General features: G+C 36.7%; 9 protein-coding genes across 10 annotated transcripts; 3 read left to right on the top strand and 6 right to left on the bottom strand.

Annotated features, from left to right (window-relative positions):
• Positions 1-351: 351 nt before the first annotated feature.
• On the bottom strand, positions 352-2758 carry FDP41_001234 (uncharacterized protein; the record flags this gene model as incomplete). 2 transcript variants are annotated; one of them, XM_044702849.1, is made up of 4 exons in its annotated part: positions 352-413; positions 475-1055; positions 1181-2232; positions 2552-2758. In XM_044702849.1, the coding sequence occupies 4 exons, from the start codon at positions 2756-2758 to the stop codon at positions 352-354; spliced, it is 1902 nt and encodes a 633-aa protein (XP_044564795.1). The 2 variants fall into 2 exon arrangements, with proteins under 2 accessions (XP_044564795.1, XP_044564794.1); XM_044702848.1 differs by lacking the exons at positions 352-413; positions 475-1055 and having other exon boundaries at positions 1177-2232.
• A 490-nt stretch (positions 2759-3248) lies between these two features.
• FDP41_001233 (uncharacterized protein) lies at positions 3249-3927 on the bottom strand (the record flags this gene model as incomplete). The annotated part of the gene is made up of 2 exons (XM_044702837.1): positions 3249-3510; positions 3560-3927. 2 exons carry the CDS (start codon positions 3925-3927, stop codon positions 3249-3251), a joined length of 630 nt encoding a protein of 209 aa, XP_044564793.1.
• Positions 3928-4748: 821 nt separating this feature from the next.
• Positions 4749-6492, top strand: FDP41_001232 (uncharacterized protein; the record flags this gene model as incomplete). The annotated part of the gene is made up of 4 exons (XM_044702826.1): positions 4749-5076; positions 5358-5611; positions 5732-6233; positions 6335-6492. 4 exons carry the CDS (start codon positions 4749-4751, stop codon positions 6490-6492), a joined length of 1242 nt encoding a protein of 413 aa, XP_044564792.1.
• A 124-nt stretch (positions 6493-6616) lies between these two features.
• FDP41_001231 (uncharacterized protein) lies at positions 6617-8443 on the bottom strand (the record flags this gene model as incomplete). Its single annotated transcript, XM_044702815.1, has 1 exon — positions 6617-8443. The coding sequence occupies one exon, from the start codon at positions 8441-8443 to the stop codon at positions 6617-6619; it is 1827 nt and encodes a 608-aa protein (XP_044564791.1).
• A 220-nt stretch (positions 8444-8663) lies between these two features.
• Positions 8664-11083, top strand: FDP41_001230 (uncharacterized protein; the record flags this gene model as incomplete). Its single annotated transcript, XM_044702804.1, has 2 exons — positions 8664-9267; positions 9321-11083. The coding sequence occupies 2 exons, from the start codon at positions 8664-8666 to the stop codon at positions 11081-11083; spliced, it is 2367 nt and encodes a 788-aa protein (XP_044564790.1).
• Positions 11084-11240: 157 nt separating this feature from the next.
• On the top strand, positions 11241-12009 carry FDP41_001229 (uncharacterized protein; the record flags this gene model as incomplete). The annotated part of the gene is made up of 2 exons (XM_044702792.1): positions 11241-11402; positions 11563-12009. The coding sequence occupies 2 exons, from the start codon at positions 11241-11243 to the stop codon at positions 12007-12009; spliced, it is 609 nt and encodes a 202-aa protein (XP_044564789.1).
• A 209-nt stretch (positions 12010-12218) lies between these two features.
• Positions 12219-12533, bottom strand: FDP41_001228 (uncharacterized protein; the record flags this gene model as incomplete). Its single annotated transcript, XM_044702781.1, has 1 exon — positions 12219-12533. One exon carries the CDS (start codon positions 12531-12533, stop codon positions 12219-12221), a length of 315 nt encoding a protein of 104 aa, XP_044564788.1.
• An 833-nt stretch (positions 12534-13366) lies between these two features.
• FDP41_001227 (uncharacterized protein) lies at positions 13367-15120 on the bottom strand (the record flags this gene model as incomplete). Its single annotated transcript, XM_044702770.1, has 2 exons — positions 13367-14799; positions 14958-15120. The coding sequence occupies 2 exons, from the start codon at positions 15118-15120 to the stop codon at positions 13367-13369; spliced, it is 1596 nt and encodes a 531-aa protein (XP_044564787.1).
• A 290-nt stretch (positions 15121-15410) lies between these two features.
• Positions 15411-18731, bottom strand: FDP41_001226 (uncharacterized protein; the record flags this gene model as incomplete). Its single annotated transcript, XM_044702759.1, has 1 exon — positions 15411-18731. The coding sequence occupies one exon, from the start codon at positions 18729-18731 to the stop codon at positions 15411-15413; it is 3321 nt and encodes a 1106-aa protein (XP_044564786.1).
• Positions 18732-19074: the final 343 nt, after the last annotated feature.

Genomic DNA, 19074 nt, shown 5'->3' with positions numbered 1-19074 from the left:
ACCCAAACCCAAACCCAAACCCAAACCCAAACCCAAACCCAAACCCAAACCCAAACCCAAACCCAAACCCAAACCCAAACCCAAACCCAAACCCAAACCCAAACCCAAACCCAAACCCAAACCCAAACCCAAACCCAAACCCAAACCCAAACCCAAACCCAAACCCAAACCCAAACCCAAACCCAAACCCAAACCCAAACCCAAACCCAAACCCAAACCCAAACCCAAACCCAAACCCAAACCCAAACCCAAACCCAAACCCAAACCCAAACCCAAACCCAAACCCAAACCCAAACCCAAACCCAAACCCAAACCCAAACCCAAACCCAAACCCAAACCCAAACATTTCCATCAATAATTTTCCATGTTCATCATCTTCCTCAGGAGTTGGTAAATGAACCTTATTTTCACCACTGTATTGAATAATGCAAGTTGGAGAAAGCTGACATTCTTTGTTCTCCAAATAATACCAACATTCTAACATGGTCACACCCAATGACCAAATGTCAGACTTTTCATTTGGAGCTTGTGACATGTTGAGAACTTCAGGAGCCATATATAACATGGTTCCAACACCTCTTGTATGTCTATTGGTGAGGAGTGCATGAAGTTTCTTGCTACTTCCAAAATTAGCAATGACAGCATTTCCATTCTTGTCAACCAAAATGTTGTCACTCTTCAAATCACGATGAATAATGTCTTTCGAGTGCATGTAATAAATAGTTTCAACAATGCTTCTCATGAGTCTTCTCCTTGTTTCTCTACGTTCATGTGGTTGATTACTTTTCATAGTCATGATATAATTTCTCAAATTTCCATTGTAATAAGGCATTTCAACATAAGCATGATGTGTTTCACTCTCCACAAACACACCATTCACCTTCACAATTCGATCACATTCACCTAATCTGATAATATTCGTAATTTCATTAATGATAAAATCATAACTTTGTGAATCAAATCCAATTTCTTTCAGAACCACTTGTTGATTGTCCTTTTCCATTAAAAAAGCAGTAGAAAGACCTTTGTGCAATATCTTGATCTTTTTGTACTTTCTAATGCAAGCATTATGGAGAAGTAAATTGTGTGACAATGCCCATTTGTGGAATTTTTGTTCCAGACTCAACTTTTGATCATCACCAAAGTTTTGGAATAGTAGATTTTCAATCTCGATGATCACTTCCGGATATTGATCAATTGAGTTTTGAGTTGTTCCAATTCTTGCTTAAAGCCATGGATTTGCGAGGTTAACTTTTCTTTTTTCTCAACAAACTGTTTAGTTTCTTTTTCTGGAGCATTAGATCCTGCCTTTTTCTTTTTCTTCAATTTGATCAATTGAATATTGATTTCATCAACATCAACTTCACAACTTTCAATTTTTTCTTGTAAATCTTTGAACTCGTTCAAAATCTTGTCAATTTCCTTCTTCTGTCCAACAATACCTTGTAAATAACGAGATTTAACAGATAATTGTTCCAGAGAATGAGCGAAGATCTTGTCCTCTTCGGTCATTTCATTCATGGATGCATCATAAATCTTGATGAATTTCTTTTTCTTTGAAAGAATGGTCATCTTGTTCAATACACGATCGTAATTCTCATATTCTACAAGTAATTCATTTCTGAGATTGTTTCTCTTTTGAGTGAGTTCATTCACACGAGAATTCAAATCTGCAATAGACTCACATTGAGAGCTGTTCAAACATTGTTGATCATTGAGAATCGATTTGAATAGATCTTGTTCACATTCTTTCAATTCTTTTTCGAGTTTGTCAATTTTTCTTTTGGCTTGAATATCTAAAGGAATGTGACAGTTTGATAATGGATCGTTCTTAATTTCACTTTTGAGACAGTGAATGAATAAATCGATGTCTAAATAATGTTTGTACTCGGGATCTGATTTAAATTGAGTAATCACTTGTTGATATTGTGAAATTTGATCGAACAATTCGTTTGTTGTCAATTCTTGTTCAGATAATTGTTTGATCAATTGCAAGTTCTCTTGATTGTGTTCCATTTCTTGTTGTGAGAGTTTCATTTCAAGAATTTTCACTCGTTCTTCAAGTTCTTTGTTTCGTCGTTTCCATTCGTCTTCTGTTTGGAGTTGTTGTAAATTAATGTTTTTTTCTTGCGCAACTTGTTGAGCAGGCTCATCAATTTGAATATCATTGCGGGCAAGAAGAAGTTTCACAATTTCCAATTGTCCTTTCTCACATGCAATGTATAATGGAGTCTTTTAAAATGAATGAATTTTAGAAATAAGGTCAATAATACTTACACGCTATTTCATGAGTTGCAATAATAATAATAATTGAATTGAAAAATTCATTCCATTCAACACATAATAATCAATACTTACATCCTATTCCATTATTAACAACAATATTTGCCGAATTCCCAAACCCAAACCCAAACCCAAACCCAAACCCAAACCCAGAAAGAATAATGATTGAATAGTAAACCCAAACCCAAACCCAAACCCAAACCCAAACCCAAACCCAAACCCAAACCCAAACCCAAACCCAAACCCAAACCCAAACCCAAACCCAAACCCTGACATCAATTCCATCCACATTCAACAATAATTTCACAATTTCCAAATGCCCTTTCCAACATGCATTGTGTAACATAGTTCTACGATTGTTCTTTTCATTAATAATCGGACGCAAATCCATTCCTCGTAATTTATTCAAATCACCATATTTGATGGCGTTAAAAGCACGATCAATCACTTCCTTCCTTTGTTGCTCGTTTGACATGTTGCGCTGTGAGGATGAATGATTTTCAATGAGACAATTTTTTTGATGACGACTGTGACTTGATTTGTGTGTTTCAATAAGGGTCATCACGGTACTTGAGAAGACCCAAAAACTCATCAAACAACAACATCTCAAGATTAGGACAATCCTAATCCAAAAATCATGAAAATGAACTGCATACCTTCACAGTCAAAAAGCCACTCACGGACCATTTAACCATGCTCAAACATTGAGAATTAAATTTTTCATTAAGTTTCCATTGATGGGTCTTCCAAAGATTGTATTGATAGAATGACAAGTTTGCTTCTCATGCTACTTGTATCACTGTGTTGCATTTTGAAGTGTTGGATGAGATAGACCTTTAAATGGAATGCTTGACAATGATGTCATTCAAATCAACAATTGTCTTAATTGAGTCACATTGAGAGTTAGAATCACTTGTTTGAAATTGTTTCGAATTTGTGAGAGAGTGGTGAGAAGTCTATGTCATTCAATAAATAATATGGAAGCATCCGTATAAGATTGAACATTCAATACTAATTTCAATCAATAATAATCCTTTCCGTGATGTATTGGTATAGTTGACGCTCCATAGTACTTGATTTTCTTTGTTGCAGAAAGCAAAGACGATGGGTGAATAAATTTCATTATCCACCGTTATTGCAATGATGTGATAATATCCACACTCGACAAATTTAATTCGTTTGCCAATTTGAGTAACTTTAAAAAACGACGAAGTGGATGAAAATTGACTATTTCCAAGTTGGCCATAATTGTTGGAGCCTTTTAAATATAACTCACCACCTGTCGTCAACACTAATGAATGTGAATCTCCAAAACTTGCATGACAAAAGTTCTTGCTCTTGTTCGTTATCATCTCTAATATTCACTTTTTTGAAATCATCTGAAAATCCCTTTCCAACAATGTACAAATCTCCACTGTGTGTTAACATGGCAATTGAATAAAATCGTCCAATCATTCTCTGTACATGTTTTAACACATCATTATCTATTTTAGTATTAATAATCGTTGCACGAGATGAAGCATTTTGGAACCACTTGGTCATGCAACGATGCATGTTAGATCCATAACCATACAATACTCCGTCTTCGGTCAAAATGACACAATTACTGAACCACAACAAATAAATTTGATTTTTGGTGAACATTCGCGAGAGTGATTCATATTGCTTGTATCCATCATCGGAGGCTGTTCCAGAGAAAGAAGCATCAATGACTCACTGTGTGATGATGAGTGTCTATGATAATACAATTCATCATCGACTGTACAAAACAATACCACACCTCCACCTGCTGCCACAAGCTTCAAAGGTTTGTGTTTCGTTTCTTTCGGAACAGAATCAAGAAAGTTGGAGCTACTCCCACATATTGGTTTAAGAAAATTGGATTCACTCGAGGAGCCATATTCACCAGAGATGAAAACATCGTTGAGTGTTGGAAGAGGGAGAGAAGACATGTTGAGATTAATATTTTTTTAACGAAGGGGATCAGTAGTATTATTTTAATTTAAAAGTTCAAACAATAATATTGTTACTAAGGTTACTTTTTGCTTTCCTGTCGCCTGTGAAATCATTAAGAGAAGACATGTTAGAGCAGGTGAAGGACATGCAAAAACTCCTTCCACAACGATGCGGAACTTGAGTGTCAATCTTGGACTAACTTCTTCGCAGATTATATTATATATATTGTTATTACAGGACCAAATCAAGGATATTGTAAAAACTCGCGAATTTTTCAGAAACCAACCAAAAACACCCCGAATGGCACAAAACGCGAAAAAACCAAACAAAAAAAACACTCAAAGGAACACAAGCATCTCCTTCGAGTTCATTCCATCTTTGAAAACTCCTCACAAATATCTTCCTTTGTCCTTCCGTTGTGTGAAACTTTTTTGCAAATCTCCGTAATTTTGTCCTCACTACTCGCTCTCTCTCACTACTTTCCAGCCGATTTAAACTTCTTCAACAAAATGCCACTCCCACGAAAGGTCTACGTTCTCGGTGGTTACACCAGTAAATTCATTGGAAAGGGTCATCCTGATTTCATCCACAAGAAACACCCTCTCTTTGGTAAACAAACCAATCCAGATTTGAAATGGTACTTGATGACAGCCATTCAAGAAACCCTCAAGATGCATCAATGCAAAGGAGAGTTGGTAGACAAGATTTTCGTTGGTAATTTCGCAGGAGAATGCTTTTCGAATCAGGGTCATCTTGGCTCAGGTGTTTCCGAAGCCAATTCTGGTTTGTTGTACAAGCCTTCTTATCGATTGGAAGCTGCTTGTGCTTCAGGTGGTGGTAGGTATTGTGTTGTTTTTAATCATGATGAAATTGGGTCAATACTTTGATGATGATGGTTTATTTCTAATTTTATAAAATTGGTGGTGAAATGAATCATTCATGGCATTCAAATGGAACCAACATGATGAATACAATATTACCATTCTTCTTCACTATGATGATATGGTCTTCAACCTATGTCCATGAATGGTGCAACATTGATTCTGTACTTTTCGAAATGTTCTTGTGCATTTCACATCAACCCGCACAAACCACACACTGAACCCACTCAACAACAGTTGCTTTCAATGCTGCTGTTGACTCCATTTTGGGTGGTTCTAGTGATGTTGCCCTCGTGGTTGGAGCCGAAGAACAGAACACTGTGAGTGCCAGAGAAGGTGCTTCGCATTTGGCCAAGGCAGCTGATTTCAATAGACAACGACCTATTGAGGAGTTTACATTCCCAGCTCTGTATGCCATTCGTAAAATGCATTATTTGAAGAAGTATGGACATTTGGTCCGATCTGAAGATATTGAAGCTGTTGCATTGAAGGTAAGTAGTCATGTTAAAGCTTTTGGGAGGATTGAAGTGTGTGTGAAATGAAACTCACTGACGAACATTTTGTGTGATGAATTCCGATGTCAAATTCATTATTGTTGACACACAATATAGGCCTATGCTGCTGGTAACAAGAACCCTCTTGCTCAAATGTTTAGTGTTAAACTCGATCAACAAGGAGTTTTAGAATCTCCAAAATTTTTGACCAATCCAGAAATTAAGGAAGCCCTCAAGATGTGTGAATGTTCTCAAGTCTCTGATGGAGGAGCTGGTTTGTTGGTTTTGAGCGAAGAAGGTTTGCAAAAATTGGGTGTTCCAAAGTCACAAGCTATCGAACTCTTAGCTTCTGAAGTTGCTATTGGAAATTTATACAATGACACACCAGAGACATTCTCCGATTTGTTGACGACAAGAGCTGCTGCAAAGAGAGCTTATGAAAAGGCTGGAGTTTCGCCACAAGATATTTCTGTTGCTGAAGTGCATGATTGTTTTGCAATTGCTGAAGTTGGTATGAATGAAGCTCTTGGTTTCAGTAAGCCAGGTGAAGGTGCATTCTTGCACTTGACCAAACCAATGGTTAATACAGGAGGTGGTTTAATCGCTTTTGGACATCCTGGTAAGTTTCACAAAAGTGTTTTTAATTTTTATGATTGTGATAATTTTTGATCATCTCGCACGAATGTTCAACGTGTTTTTTATCACCGCAATTTTACACAGTTGGTGCAACTGGTGTTAAACAAATCAATGAAGTTTACAAACAAATGAAAGGAAAAGCAGGAGACTATCAGTTGAAGAGTAGTTTGGAGCTTGGTGTTTGTGCCAACATGGGAGGAAATGACAAGACTTCAGTCGTTTCAATTTTCAAGAACTTGTAAAGGGTGAACTATAATTTTTAGCATTAGCACGGATAAAGAGATAGCTCAGCAACACACTTGAATTTTTACTTGTAACTAAATAAAAACTCTAGAGTCTTCAATTTTGACTTTAAAAAATCCCTTCTTAATGACTAGTTATTGTGGTTGACTTGGTTGATGATTCTTTTGCCGAGTTCAAAAAATCAATGACCATTGGCGTATGTGGCGACGTGCCGAATTGCTGCAGCAAGAACTTTTCAATATTTTCATCGATAAGCGATTTCTTGTGATTTGTGTTTGGATTTTCCTTAATCAATTTGGACCAATGCTCATGGAAGGCGAGAGCAAACTGAAAAAGATGCATCGTACTTTGTCTGTCATTTCTAACTTCTTGCAATAGTTCGAGCAAGAACGAGCTGTCTGAATCAACGGAACGGAAGAATATGTCAGCTGTGATGTTGGCAATTAGGGCAGTATTGTTTGCAGTATTGCTATGTCTAATCAAAATGGTAATCATTGTGGCAAAATTTGCAAGCTCCGCTTTAGCGTAGGACCTATGTCTAATTCTGCTCGAATCAAGGAGTTTTTTCAGCCATAAAAATGCTTTCCCTGCTTGGTTGGTGTTAATATAGCCAACCATGATTAAGGCAAAATCTTCAAATGTGGGTTTAACGTTGCTTTTAGGATTGTTTCGGAGACTTAAAAGCAAATGCTCTGCCTTTTCGGGTGCTTTAAACTCAAATATATATTTTTTGATAATTTCCGATAACTCATTTCTTGTCACGGTATTACTAGCAACCAGCATGTCGAATAATCGTTGTGAAATCTCTAAACTAGTAGGGTTCATTAAATAGGAAGACAGAGTCTTGGAATCCCAAATGATATCAAAATTTTCTGAAAATATTTCGTGAGAAATGCTGCCCGCTTTGTTGTTTGAAGAATAAAATTGGGAATATTTGTGAAATAATTCAATTCTATAGGCTCGTTCCTCACTAATAAATCTGTATAATAATCTTGTTGGTCCTTTGTTTCGAGAGAAGTGATAGACAAATGAATTCATTATTTGAGTTCTCAGGTCAAGAGTACTTTTTAAATGTTCCAAGAATGGTTTCTGTTCTCCAGAAGATGATGCTGTTTCGTCGATTCGTATCGAATTCAAAATGCCTCTTCCAAGAGAGGTCATATTTTCAAAAACGGAGAGAGCAGAATACGATTCAAATAGAGGATCATAGCTGCGAGACAATTTCAAATTAATATTCTTTCTTTGTTTTGTACTGGAGTTGATGTTGTCATTTTCTTTTCCATAGTCTATGGAGTGCAAATATGAGAACACAAGTAACACATTAAATTTGTAATGCTCCATGAATGTAAAATGCTGAATTACTTTGTGAATAGTTGTCTCTGAAAGATATTCACCATATCTTTGTACAAGCATGTATATTCTATCACATATTGTGAACGTCATGTTGTCCAATTTAGATGAAGAATACAAACTCAAATTTGGAACCATTGTGTTTTCTTCTGAATTACCAGACAATGAGGATCGGGAAGAATTGAAATCTGACCTGAGCTTTTCATTCTTTTTGATAAATGATTGAATTAGAAGAGTAATTCTCTCCCGAAGATCATCATTGGAGATGTGCTGGTTGTTGTTGAGAGGAGATTGATTCGTGGTTGTGTTGAAGTTATTACTCGTTGTTGATGTATTGGCGGCGTTAGGATTTACCCATCCTGCTGGTTCTAAATCCAATTTTGAATTTTTTCTCTCCGATGATGATGACTTCCTATGATTATCTTCATGGATATTGTCCGAGTAATTATTTAATCGGATTAATGAATGATGATAAAACGATAATGTTTTTCGAAGAAATATTTTCTCAACTATTGGTTTTGCTCGTTCAAACGAAAGTTCTCTTCCACGGTGATGGCGCAAGGAACAAAATGGCAGAGTCAATCCCAACGATTTCTTCATTTTTTATTTATTTGTTTTTTCTTTTTATTAGAAAGCCACAACTCTTACAAGATGTATTAGAAGACAGAATTCCACTCGATATCACCAATAGACAGATAATCATTCGTTTTCATATGAAAAGGCCTTGTGCTGGATAGGACGAGGGAAGTGATGTTTTTCACCTTTAGATTCATCGATCATCACCAAGGTTCATCATGATTCGCAAGAAAAATAAGTCAACATGATAACCAACGATCATGCACACCATCAGCCAAAAAACATTTGGGAAGAATTACCATTAGAAATTCTTCATTGTGTATTGGAATATTTGGATCCGAGAAATTTGGTGAATTTAATGTGTGTTTCTTCGAATATTCGGCTGTTGGCCATCAAGTTTATACTGATGGGAGTTGGAGAGAAGGAATATATTAATGAACGATTATTGATGAAGATCAAGCCTAAATATACCAGAAATTTGTTGATTCCCAATGAATTCTCAATGAAAAGTTTAAATTCTTTTTTAGATGTTTTGCTCGGATCGGAAAAGACTGACAACGAGGATAGGCAGTCGTTCTTTCTTCCGAGAATTAATTTGAGTATTTTTGAAGTACCATCTTCTTGGTCAATCTTGAAAAAACTTGAGAGAGTGATTGAAAAATATCATGTCATGGAGATAGTTTTGCATGTATCTGAAAAATCTGACAATGTCCAGCGATGGCTCAACGATACATTGAACAAGAATTCAATGAAACAACTCACACGATTAACTGTGATGTATCCTATCAATAGCTCTTTTCGATATTCCTCCAAAGGAGTTGAGCTGTCCATTTATAAGCCTCTCAAAGGTACGTTGTTCATATGAATATTGGTGATGATAGGAATTTCCAAATCGATGAAGTTCTGAATGGTTATTTCATCAATGACGAAAAAAGTATTGAAAATCTTTGCTCACATCGAGAATTGTGTAATAGTTTAGAAGTTTTAACACTATCATTTTGCTTTGAATACAATAGTAGTATTTCAACATTGTTCGAGAAAGCATTCAGAGCTGTGTTAAGATCAATGCCGAACTTGACAACTCTATATTTTGATTTGCCTTCCTCCATATACGTTTTCTCAATAGATGATGAAATGGTGCATTTGTTAGAATCAACAAAGTTGAGAGTTCTTCGAATAGATTCACCAACAGCTATTTTCATGCAAAAAGCGACAGAAAAGACTTTTGAGAAATGTTTACCATTGATTGAAGAGTTGTATTTAAAAGTCAATTTTAACCCAAATACTTTACATTTTGGATACACAAGCTTACCAATTTTTCATAATGAAGCAATAACTGTGTTTTTTCCTCCTCGCCCTCTAAAAAAGTTATTGTATTGCCAGTCTGTAGCAACAGAAGCAGCGGTGATGAAAATTCAACAGGTAGAAACATTAATTATTCATTTTGAAAGTTATAACAGCTTTGGTAACCTACCTTCCTTGAAAGCACAACGTTTAATTTTGCTTGGATTTAACAATGATCATTTGAAAGACAAATATTTAACAGATATGTTCCCATACACGAAAGAGATTATATGTTACGACTCCAACTTCAAATGCTCTTCACTATTCAATCCACAAAGAGAGACTCAAAACGTTCTTGAATCTATCATTCTTCAAAGTTGTTCGTTAGACATCACGGATGGGGTTTCAACTTTGATATCATCATTGAGTTCATTTAAGGCATGGAGAACAGGATTTTACAACCAAACTTCTCATCATGATCTTTCAATACTTGCCATCGAAAAACAGCAACGACTTTCGACTCTAAAAGAAAAGAGAAGGAACAAGGAAATGATGGGTAACACCAAATTGCAAACGTTGGTGTTAAAAGATTGCCAGAGTTTTTATGATGTCTTTCTTATGGAATTACTTTCATTCAATACGCCTCATTTAACAAAGATACAACTAGAAAATTCATATTCAATCTCTGAGGATGAATTAGAAATTTTATTTGAAAGCGTGAAAGCAGAAAATTTAACAATTTTTCAAATTCTTGGACCTAAATTTAATAATGATTTGATCATGAAGTTTCTGGAAATGATTCATTCTTTGGATAGTACCACTCATGAGATATTGAACAATGATATTCATGTGGCTTTCAATGGCCCTTCCATTACATGTGAACTCTTTGAAAGGCTTTCCAATGAACAGTTGCAAAATATTTCTGTCATTTCATTGCCAGATTCCACGCTTGATTGTGAAATATTTATGGCAATTTTGGAGCGTTTAAATCCCATCAAGCTCAAAAAGCTTCAAATTAATTTTGGGAAAACTGGACCAACTTTTGATTTTTTCAAACATCTCAAACGATTTAACATGCTAGAACAAGTGTATATTAGCGGAACAGCACAACCAGCCTCTGCCTTGGAGCGTGAACTCTTTAAAACATTTTTGTGTAATGATCTTTTGAGGGGAATGGAAAAGTTGACACTATTCTTTTTTGACTGTCCTGATTGGTGTAAATTCTCCATTAATGAATTGGAAATGTTGAAACAGCAACTGAGAAGTTTGAGTCGCTCTGCACCAAAATTAGTACTTCCCTTCGATAACAAGAGTTGCAACGATACAATGGATCCACGCAAGAAAAACCGTTCAAACGGAAGCTATTGTGAAATTCAATAATAATTTTGTAAACAAGTATATGAGTTTGTCAAACTTCCTCAAGGAATCCATCATCGATGATGCTGAAAGTTTGTTGTTGTTGTTGTTGCAATTTGACCCACCTCAATCGAATCCTTTTTTAGATTCCATCATGTACAAGACCAGAACACAAAACAAAATGAGTCGACAAGAGGTCTTTGGAGGGGGTGATGAAGATGACACCACCACCACTGCCATAGAAACGACAAAGCTCTATTCATTACATCGGATCAAACTGTTCAAACTGTTTGCTTCCTTCAACACTTTATTTACAGCCATTGTCATTATTTACATGATCATTGTAGGTATTTAGTGATGAGATTTTGTACGTCAGAATGACTTTGTCCAACACGGGTCATATCATTTTGTCATTTGTTCGTCGTACGTTCCTAATAATAATCATTATAACAACAACAATAATCATAATATATCCATAATTTATTATGAACTCACACCTATAGGTGTTTATCATTCTCGGAATTGAATTGCAAGGAACTCCTACCAGTGGTTCCGTGTATTCGGTGCTCACATGGACCTCGTATCTCTCCTATGTATTGGAAGCCATTGAAAGTTGTTGTTTGGTTACTTGCATCATGGGATTAATTGCTTCCTTCACGAGACCTTCCGCTGTTTATAATCGGTTCTTAATCTTTCCATACATGTTGGGTTGTTTCATCAAATTATTAATGGAATGGGGTTTGATCTTGTCCACTTCAGGAGCGCTGGCTGCCCTCGCTGGTCATGGAGCAGTGTTGTATGTGGCCATTGTGGTGGCTATCATAGATGCTGTTTGGAATTTGTTGGCCTTGATTTTCAGTGTTGTTCACGCAGTGTTTTTGTTTGGCGTTCGTAGAAATATGAAACTAGTGAGTGGAAAGAAGAAAACATCAAGAGAGGATAAAGATTAATTGTAAAACCTCCACAATCATTTCTACAAAGTCTCGTGCCTTTAAGGTTTCCTTATTTTAAGGGTTCCTTATGAGGGTTCATATCAGAGATGGTGTGTGGAAGGAACACTATATACTCAAACAACTCTTGTGGAGGAGTTTCATAATAACACGTGGAAACTTTACTTCTAATACATGTATTTTATTGAGAACAGACATACACATGTGGATTACTTCTTTGATGCATTGAAAGGATTTGCACTTTGGTCGTCTTGTCTGTGGTCAAATCGACCCATCATGTGTGGAATATTCACAGAATGATCCTTCATGACAATATCTTGATTTTCACCTTGTCGTGCACAGTGCTTGTCATACCAACTCCACATCTCTGCTGTTGGGACATGATTTTCAAAGGCTCCTCCTTGTGCAGAAGCTTGATATCTATTAATGATGAAGGCAGTCGTCATTGCACAGGCTGCAAATAAGGCTTGAACGTGTGGCTTTCTGGCAAAATATCCTCGAGTATTGAAATCGACCGGATGCATGATGTTTAAGGTGATAAGGTGTTGAAGAAGGTGTTGTTTTTTCTTGAAGAGTTGACTAGCAGTCGGCCCTGCATTATGTTGAGGCGATCCTTAAAACATCAACACAAGCGGTCTCAATTTACGCCGCCTCAGGACATCACTTACCATGAGATTGTGATTCAACACATTAAGGAACAACCTCTTAGTAATGCAGTGGGAGAATGAGAGAATGGATGGAGGGTTTGTGTGTCGGAAAGGAGGGCCAATAGTGGTGGATTCTCCGATCTCAAATACTACGAGTAGCCGCTCCGCACAATAAGAATCGGAGTAAAAGAATCCCTCTCACTGACGACTTGAAGAATTGATTCATGTGCAATTTTCGGTTCATTTATATTACATGAAACCGTGGCGTGTATGTATTGTTTTCCAATAATTTACCACTGACAATAATTTTATGACATGTGAAAGGTCCAATGAAACTTCAAATTCTCAATTTCCCCACCATTAAACTCTTGAAATATATAATAGATTGAGGCAATAATGTGGCAAGGTGTGAGCTCTAAAATGTGATCCTTCATTAGGTGTTTGAACTCCAGTCTTAATAATAAGGTTTTTAATCAATACTACTAAATGTTCTTTTTAACACTAGAAAATTCCAACAATCCAAAAACACTATTCGAGAGAATCGGTGAAATCGATTGGCAATGATATTTTCAAGGTTGTTCCAACTCTAACTCTTTATTTTTACCGTTGAATGTCATATTGTCCAAAAATTTTGTTACTTTCACTGACAGTCTGAGATTAGACAAGTCAATTTACACACAAACACATTTTGCGGGAAGAATTGACTGACCTTACTTCTTTAAAAATTGTTTTTTCACATATTTCCGCAATGTAGCAGAGACACTTTGTCGAACTAATTGTTTCTGAGAATGACTCGATTGCACTCTAAGAAGCTCCTCCTCCGAGAATATCTCATTTCCAATACTAAGGGAAGGCAATACCATGTTTCGTGGCCTTCCTGAAGGTTGATTACCAATACTACTCGTTGTGGATGTTGAAGAAATACTAATATTTGGATTCACAAAGATTTGTGTACCTGTACTTGTCGTGGCACCATTAGTACTAGAAGATTTGCTGTCATATCTTCCCTCCTCAATATTTCTCTTAATAATTTCACTTAATAATGCTTCAAAACATTCTTGAATATTCCAATTTTCAGTGGCGCTCACCACATAGAACGGACAATGCGAATTCTCTCCCAAAGTATAACCATATTCAGCATTGACAGTTTTCGAATGAGAAAGAGGTTCATCAATCTTATTCATCACAATAACCATTGGAGGAAATTCAGGAAAGAGCGTTGGATCTGGTGGCAACACGTAACTCGAAGTGGAACTTGTTCCTGTGGTGTCCGTAGAAATGCCACTTGTCACAGAGTCACGTCTCGAACTCGATCCACCATTCGAATCCAAATCTAAACCCGATTTAAAATATGCTGTCTTACATTCCTCAATTAATACTTGAAGTTGAGCAAACGAGGATTTATCATTCATGTCAAAAACCAACATAAATCCATCCATTTCAGAGAGATTAGAAACTTGTTTCCGTGTGGCAGATTGTCCACTCGTGTCCACAATGGTCACACGACAAATGACATCTTGTTCAAAGCTGTAGGAAATATCGGATATTAAGCTGTGAAAAGGATGAAGAGTAGCAATGTCCTCTTGATTTTCAGAATCGTTCAGTTGTGGTTGTTCAACAACTGTCACATGTTTTGCAGAAGTATCTACTGCATGAGAATTGTTTAAAAGTCCATGATTAAGATGTTCCATTAAATCGTGAATGACTGAATTATTTGGAGAATGTGCTGAATGATGATGTTGTGTAGAATGAGTGGTTGAATGATGATGATTTGGAGAATTTACATTTGACTGACTCGTTGTGGAATCTTTTCTCTTTTTGAAAAATGAAAACTTTCTCGTTTTGGATTGTTTTTGCTTTTCTTTTTCTGCTTGTAATTCATCTTTTTGTTGCTTGATTGATAATAAAGTATCGTCCAATTTCATAAAATCTCTCAATTCTTGAGGAATAATTTCCAAGTCATGTGCCATTTGTTTGTATCCATAAATGTCACCTTTTGGATTTTCCTTAATTGGAATGTCATTCTCTGCTTCTTGAAAAGGAGGTGGAGCAGGCATTCGAAAAGTAAATTGTATTTTGGTTACATATTCATCCTCGATGGTTGGTTCGTGTTCGATTGGAACTTGTTCTTTTCCCACACATCCTACAAGGTACGATTTCGACGTTCAATTTTCCATTTTCAGAATTTTTGATCATAAAAATCAAAATGATATTCCCATTCAAATGTTTACAAAAAAATTAAAATACACAAAATATGATCAATTCATTCTTCAAAATGTTCTGATATCATGCGACACTTACTCTGAGCAATGCAACTCTTTCCAACTTTCTCAGCTCCCAAAATTGCAATTTTAAAATCATGAAAGAACGGAATTCCTCGAATGGTTCTTCGTCTGTCTTGTTGGATGGATTGTCGTTGTTGAAGAGAATGACGAAGAGAGAGTCGTTGAATGAGACTTGGCATCTGACAAATGTTGAGAGTGATGTGTGTGGTGGAGAGATGATGATGACGGACTTGAGATGCGAATGAACTCGAGATGTGGTCGTGGTGGTGTTATTGCCACACTCAATTCTGGATACAACAAGATGTAGCAATCGCTATTTTTTTTTGAAATGAAATGACAAGTGACAACTAACGTTTAAGGCAGTTTTGTCTAAATGGTTTCCAACTAGCGGAGAGAGAGAATGCCAACTGTAAATTTTTGAACTTTCTGGTGAGAGACTTTTCCACTCATTGGAAGGGTAAGGTTTTTTTTATTGATGACGTTGGTTGGACTTCTTTTCCACCATCTGACAATTCCATTTCCTCAAAATTTCCTTATAACTCTTAATGATCACCTTATAAATGAATTCGTATTGATTCTCTGTTTGTACCATTCCAGCTCGATGTTCTTTCAATTTTTTCACAATGTTAAAAATATTAAATGGAAATGCTGGAATATTCACCAATGTGTTGGAAGATGGATTTGTGGAAAGAGGTGACGCCGTAGAAGAACTTTTCGATTTGTTGAACAACATGACATGTTTCAACACGTGTGCCTTAAATTGTTTGAGAGCACAATCCACTGCACAAAAAGTTCCAGTTCGTCCAATTCCAGCTGAACAATGAACTACAAGTGGTCCAATATTGTCGAGTACACTTCCTTGCAACAATTTTTGTGCATTGTGATGTGTTGAAGACGACAATACAGGGTTGAATGAAAAGAGCTCTTGTTTTCTCTTTTCGAAAATGTCATGGATATGATCAATGACTTTCATAATGATTGGAATTTGTGTAGGAACACTTTGATCGACCCATCCCACGTATTGCAATAAATAAACTTTTCGTTGATCTAAAATTTCATCATCATCATTTGTTGATGATGGAGGTACACTGGTGGCTGATGATTTCGATCGCTTCAATTTGAGATTAATGACTCGTTGCATGAGTTCTTTTGGAATGATCCATTTCACAGCTTCTTCTTCGTCATTCTTTGGAATGGTGACTTCGAGTTTCCATTTTTGTGTATTTGTAGTGATACTCTTTGGAGGTGTCACATCAATTAGAAATGAATCAGTGTTGTTTTTCATGCCAGTCACAGAGAGCATGTTACGAGGAGAGACACCATCGAGAGAGGAAGCAGTGGTCAATGTCGAAGAGAGAATAAATGGGTTTGGATTCGATCCCGAATTATTTGGTGTTGGATAATAAATAGCACATTTCACACCAGTTTCTTCTTGTTCTCGACCGATCATTAAAATCACATGTGAATTACTTTGATAAATCATTTTCCAAAAATGTGCTGCTGTGTAGGGGAGAGGACCTTGCGTACAAATATAATCGACCATATTCACACGTTCAGCAAGTTCTTCTCTCTCCTTTCGAGTAGTTCCATAATTATTCGTTGTTGTGGATGACGCAGAAGTAATGCTGAGTGGAGAGGAGACCATTGAAAATTCATCCCAATTAAATAAGAATTCTTTTCTTGCTTTGATGAGATTGGCATTGATATAGTCTTCTTCCCATGTGGAGAGAATTTCTGCATTTGGAGAGATGGTTCGATTGCTGGTGTTGGTACTACTTGTATTTGCATTCGAATTATTATTACTCGAATGACTACTTGTGATGGAAATTGGACTTTGTTGTTGCGGTGTGACCCCTTGGGATTGACTTGACAGGAGAGCGAAATTGGAAAGAGGCAAACTGGAGGATGTGAAATTAACATGCAACACTGGTCCAATTCCTTTGTATAATTTGAATCGAGTGTCATCATTGGGTAAAACGTTGCTGTATCGATTCATATCCATGTATCTCAAACCTGTACGAAAATAGAGACGCTTGTGAAGCCAGGTCACAACGTCAATTTCTTCCAATTCTTCAAATTCTCGAATGAGTCTTGGACATTGATGTGAGTTTGGATTTTCATAAAGTGATTCTAATTGTTCTTTCAGCAATTCTGGATCAATGTTTACAAGAGGTGACGAAATATCGTGTGTGTCCTCCTCATCCTGACTCAAGACATGTCGCTCTAAAGAATACACAGGTGGTCTTGCTGCCACACAATGCTTATTGTAATGATAAGGATTCGTTCCACTTTTGAGAGTTGGAGGCATCATGAATGAAATGGATTTACCCGAGTGTGGACTTTTTGTTGGAGTTCCAGATGGCTTGTTATTCATATTAGGAGATAGTTTGTTATTATCTTCTTGTGGATGATTGAGGTTTCCTTGTTTAGATAAACCTCCAAGTGATAGTGCTGGTGAATCAGAATTGTCATCTGTCATGGCACGTGTATTTGAGTTAGTGGCTGATAAATTGAGTGTGGAAAGCTTTTTTTCTTTCGATTTGAATGGAGTATTCACTTTGAGTGTCAAAGCGTCATCCATGTCTTCATCTTCCTCAGAAACGTTTGGTTTTCGTGTGAAAGAATTGTTTTTTCCAATCGATAAGGTGAGATCCAAGTCGTCGTCGTCTCCAATGGGTTGAACCACAGAAGATCTCTTTTCATGTTTAAATCTGTGACGATTGTGTGACGAGGTATTGACTTTTTCGTCGTCATCATCTTCGTCATCAGAAAGCACTTGACCATCTACTTCTTTCGAAAAACTTATATTTCTTCCATGAACGTAAACTTGTTCCTTAATTGTTGAATTGTTGGATTTGTTCAATGTTTTGGAATAGATGGTTTGAAAACGTTGTTTGTTTAAGTTGAGTTTTGACAATCCCAACTCTTCCTCAGTGTCACTTTGATCACCATGTTGTTGTTGTTGTGAATGAGTTTCCACATGATTCGGAACTTGTAACGCATTGTTGTTGTGATGATGAGTGTCATAACTGTTCACCAAATTGGATCCAATTCGCTTGGGTGTGATCATGAAAGAATGTTGCATGACTGAAGTCAGTTTCGGTTTCTTATTTAGAGCACTTAAATCCAAGATGGCCATGTTTGGAAACCTAGAAGACAAGCTAGAGGATGAAGACACTGAAGAACTAATTTCACTCAAATCTTTTCTAGAGTTTGATTGGCTCGTGGACATGTCTCCCTCATCTTCCTCATCGTCATCCTCCTCATCATAAACCTCTTCATCTTGCATTACATCATCTAATTTGGCACTTGACAGTTTGCGATTCTTGTTACCAATGACCAACATGGTCTCATCGTCCTCAATCTCCTCCTCCTGTACGACAACATCAACCATCGCTTCGGTTGAGATCACAGCACTTGCGTCCATACTACTCGTATCCATCTTGTCCGTTGTTGTTGTTGTTGTCGATGATGATTTTAATTTTTCAGACAAAGTCAATGTTCCTCCTCCTCGAATATTTCCAAGGAATGGTTTCGTTCGTTGTAGTGGAGAAGAACACGAATCCGAATGATTGGAAATATCAAATGCGGAATTGGATGAATTCTTGTTGGACGTGTTGTTGTTATTGTTGGATAACGATGGTGAATTTGAATCATAATTTTGGATGTGATACAGTGTAGGAGGCGATTGAGGAGAGGTTGTTGTTGTAGTAGAAGGATGAGAAAGAAAAGATGATGTGTTGTGGTGCTTCTGCTGCTTGTCAAATGTCGTTGTCGGTTGGCCACTCATTTTTCATTATTTTTTTTTGGATATTTGAAAGGAACAAAGCAAGAATGGAAGTAAAAGTTGATGAGTGTTGTCTCTGATACGGAAGTGGTCCATTGTTTTTCACACCGTTGAAGGTCAGTGAGTGGAGTCAATAGTGTGAGTAGAGGTTTGGATCCATATGTTGATGTTGTTGTTGTTGTTGTTGTTGACAAACGATACTCTTTTGAGTGATTCTTGTTGTTGTTTCAGTTGTAACGTTGTGAATGTTGTTGTTGTTTTGGATGTTATAATTAAGAAACTTCATTCAGAAGAGAGATCATGAAATTGCCTTAATCCAAGTGAGTGAAAAAAAAACAAATCTTCT

Source organism: Naegleria fowleri (genome assembly GCF_008403515.1).
Source record: "Naegleria fowleri strain ATCC 30894 chromosome Unknown tig22, whole genome shotgun sequence".
Classification (NCBI taxonomy): Eukaryota; Heterolobosea; class Eutetramitea; order Acrasida; family Naegleriidae; genus Naegleria; species Naegleria fowleri.
Note: the sequence above shows the minus strand (reverse complement) of the source record. Positions and strands in the feature narration are given on the sequence as shown.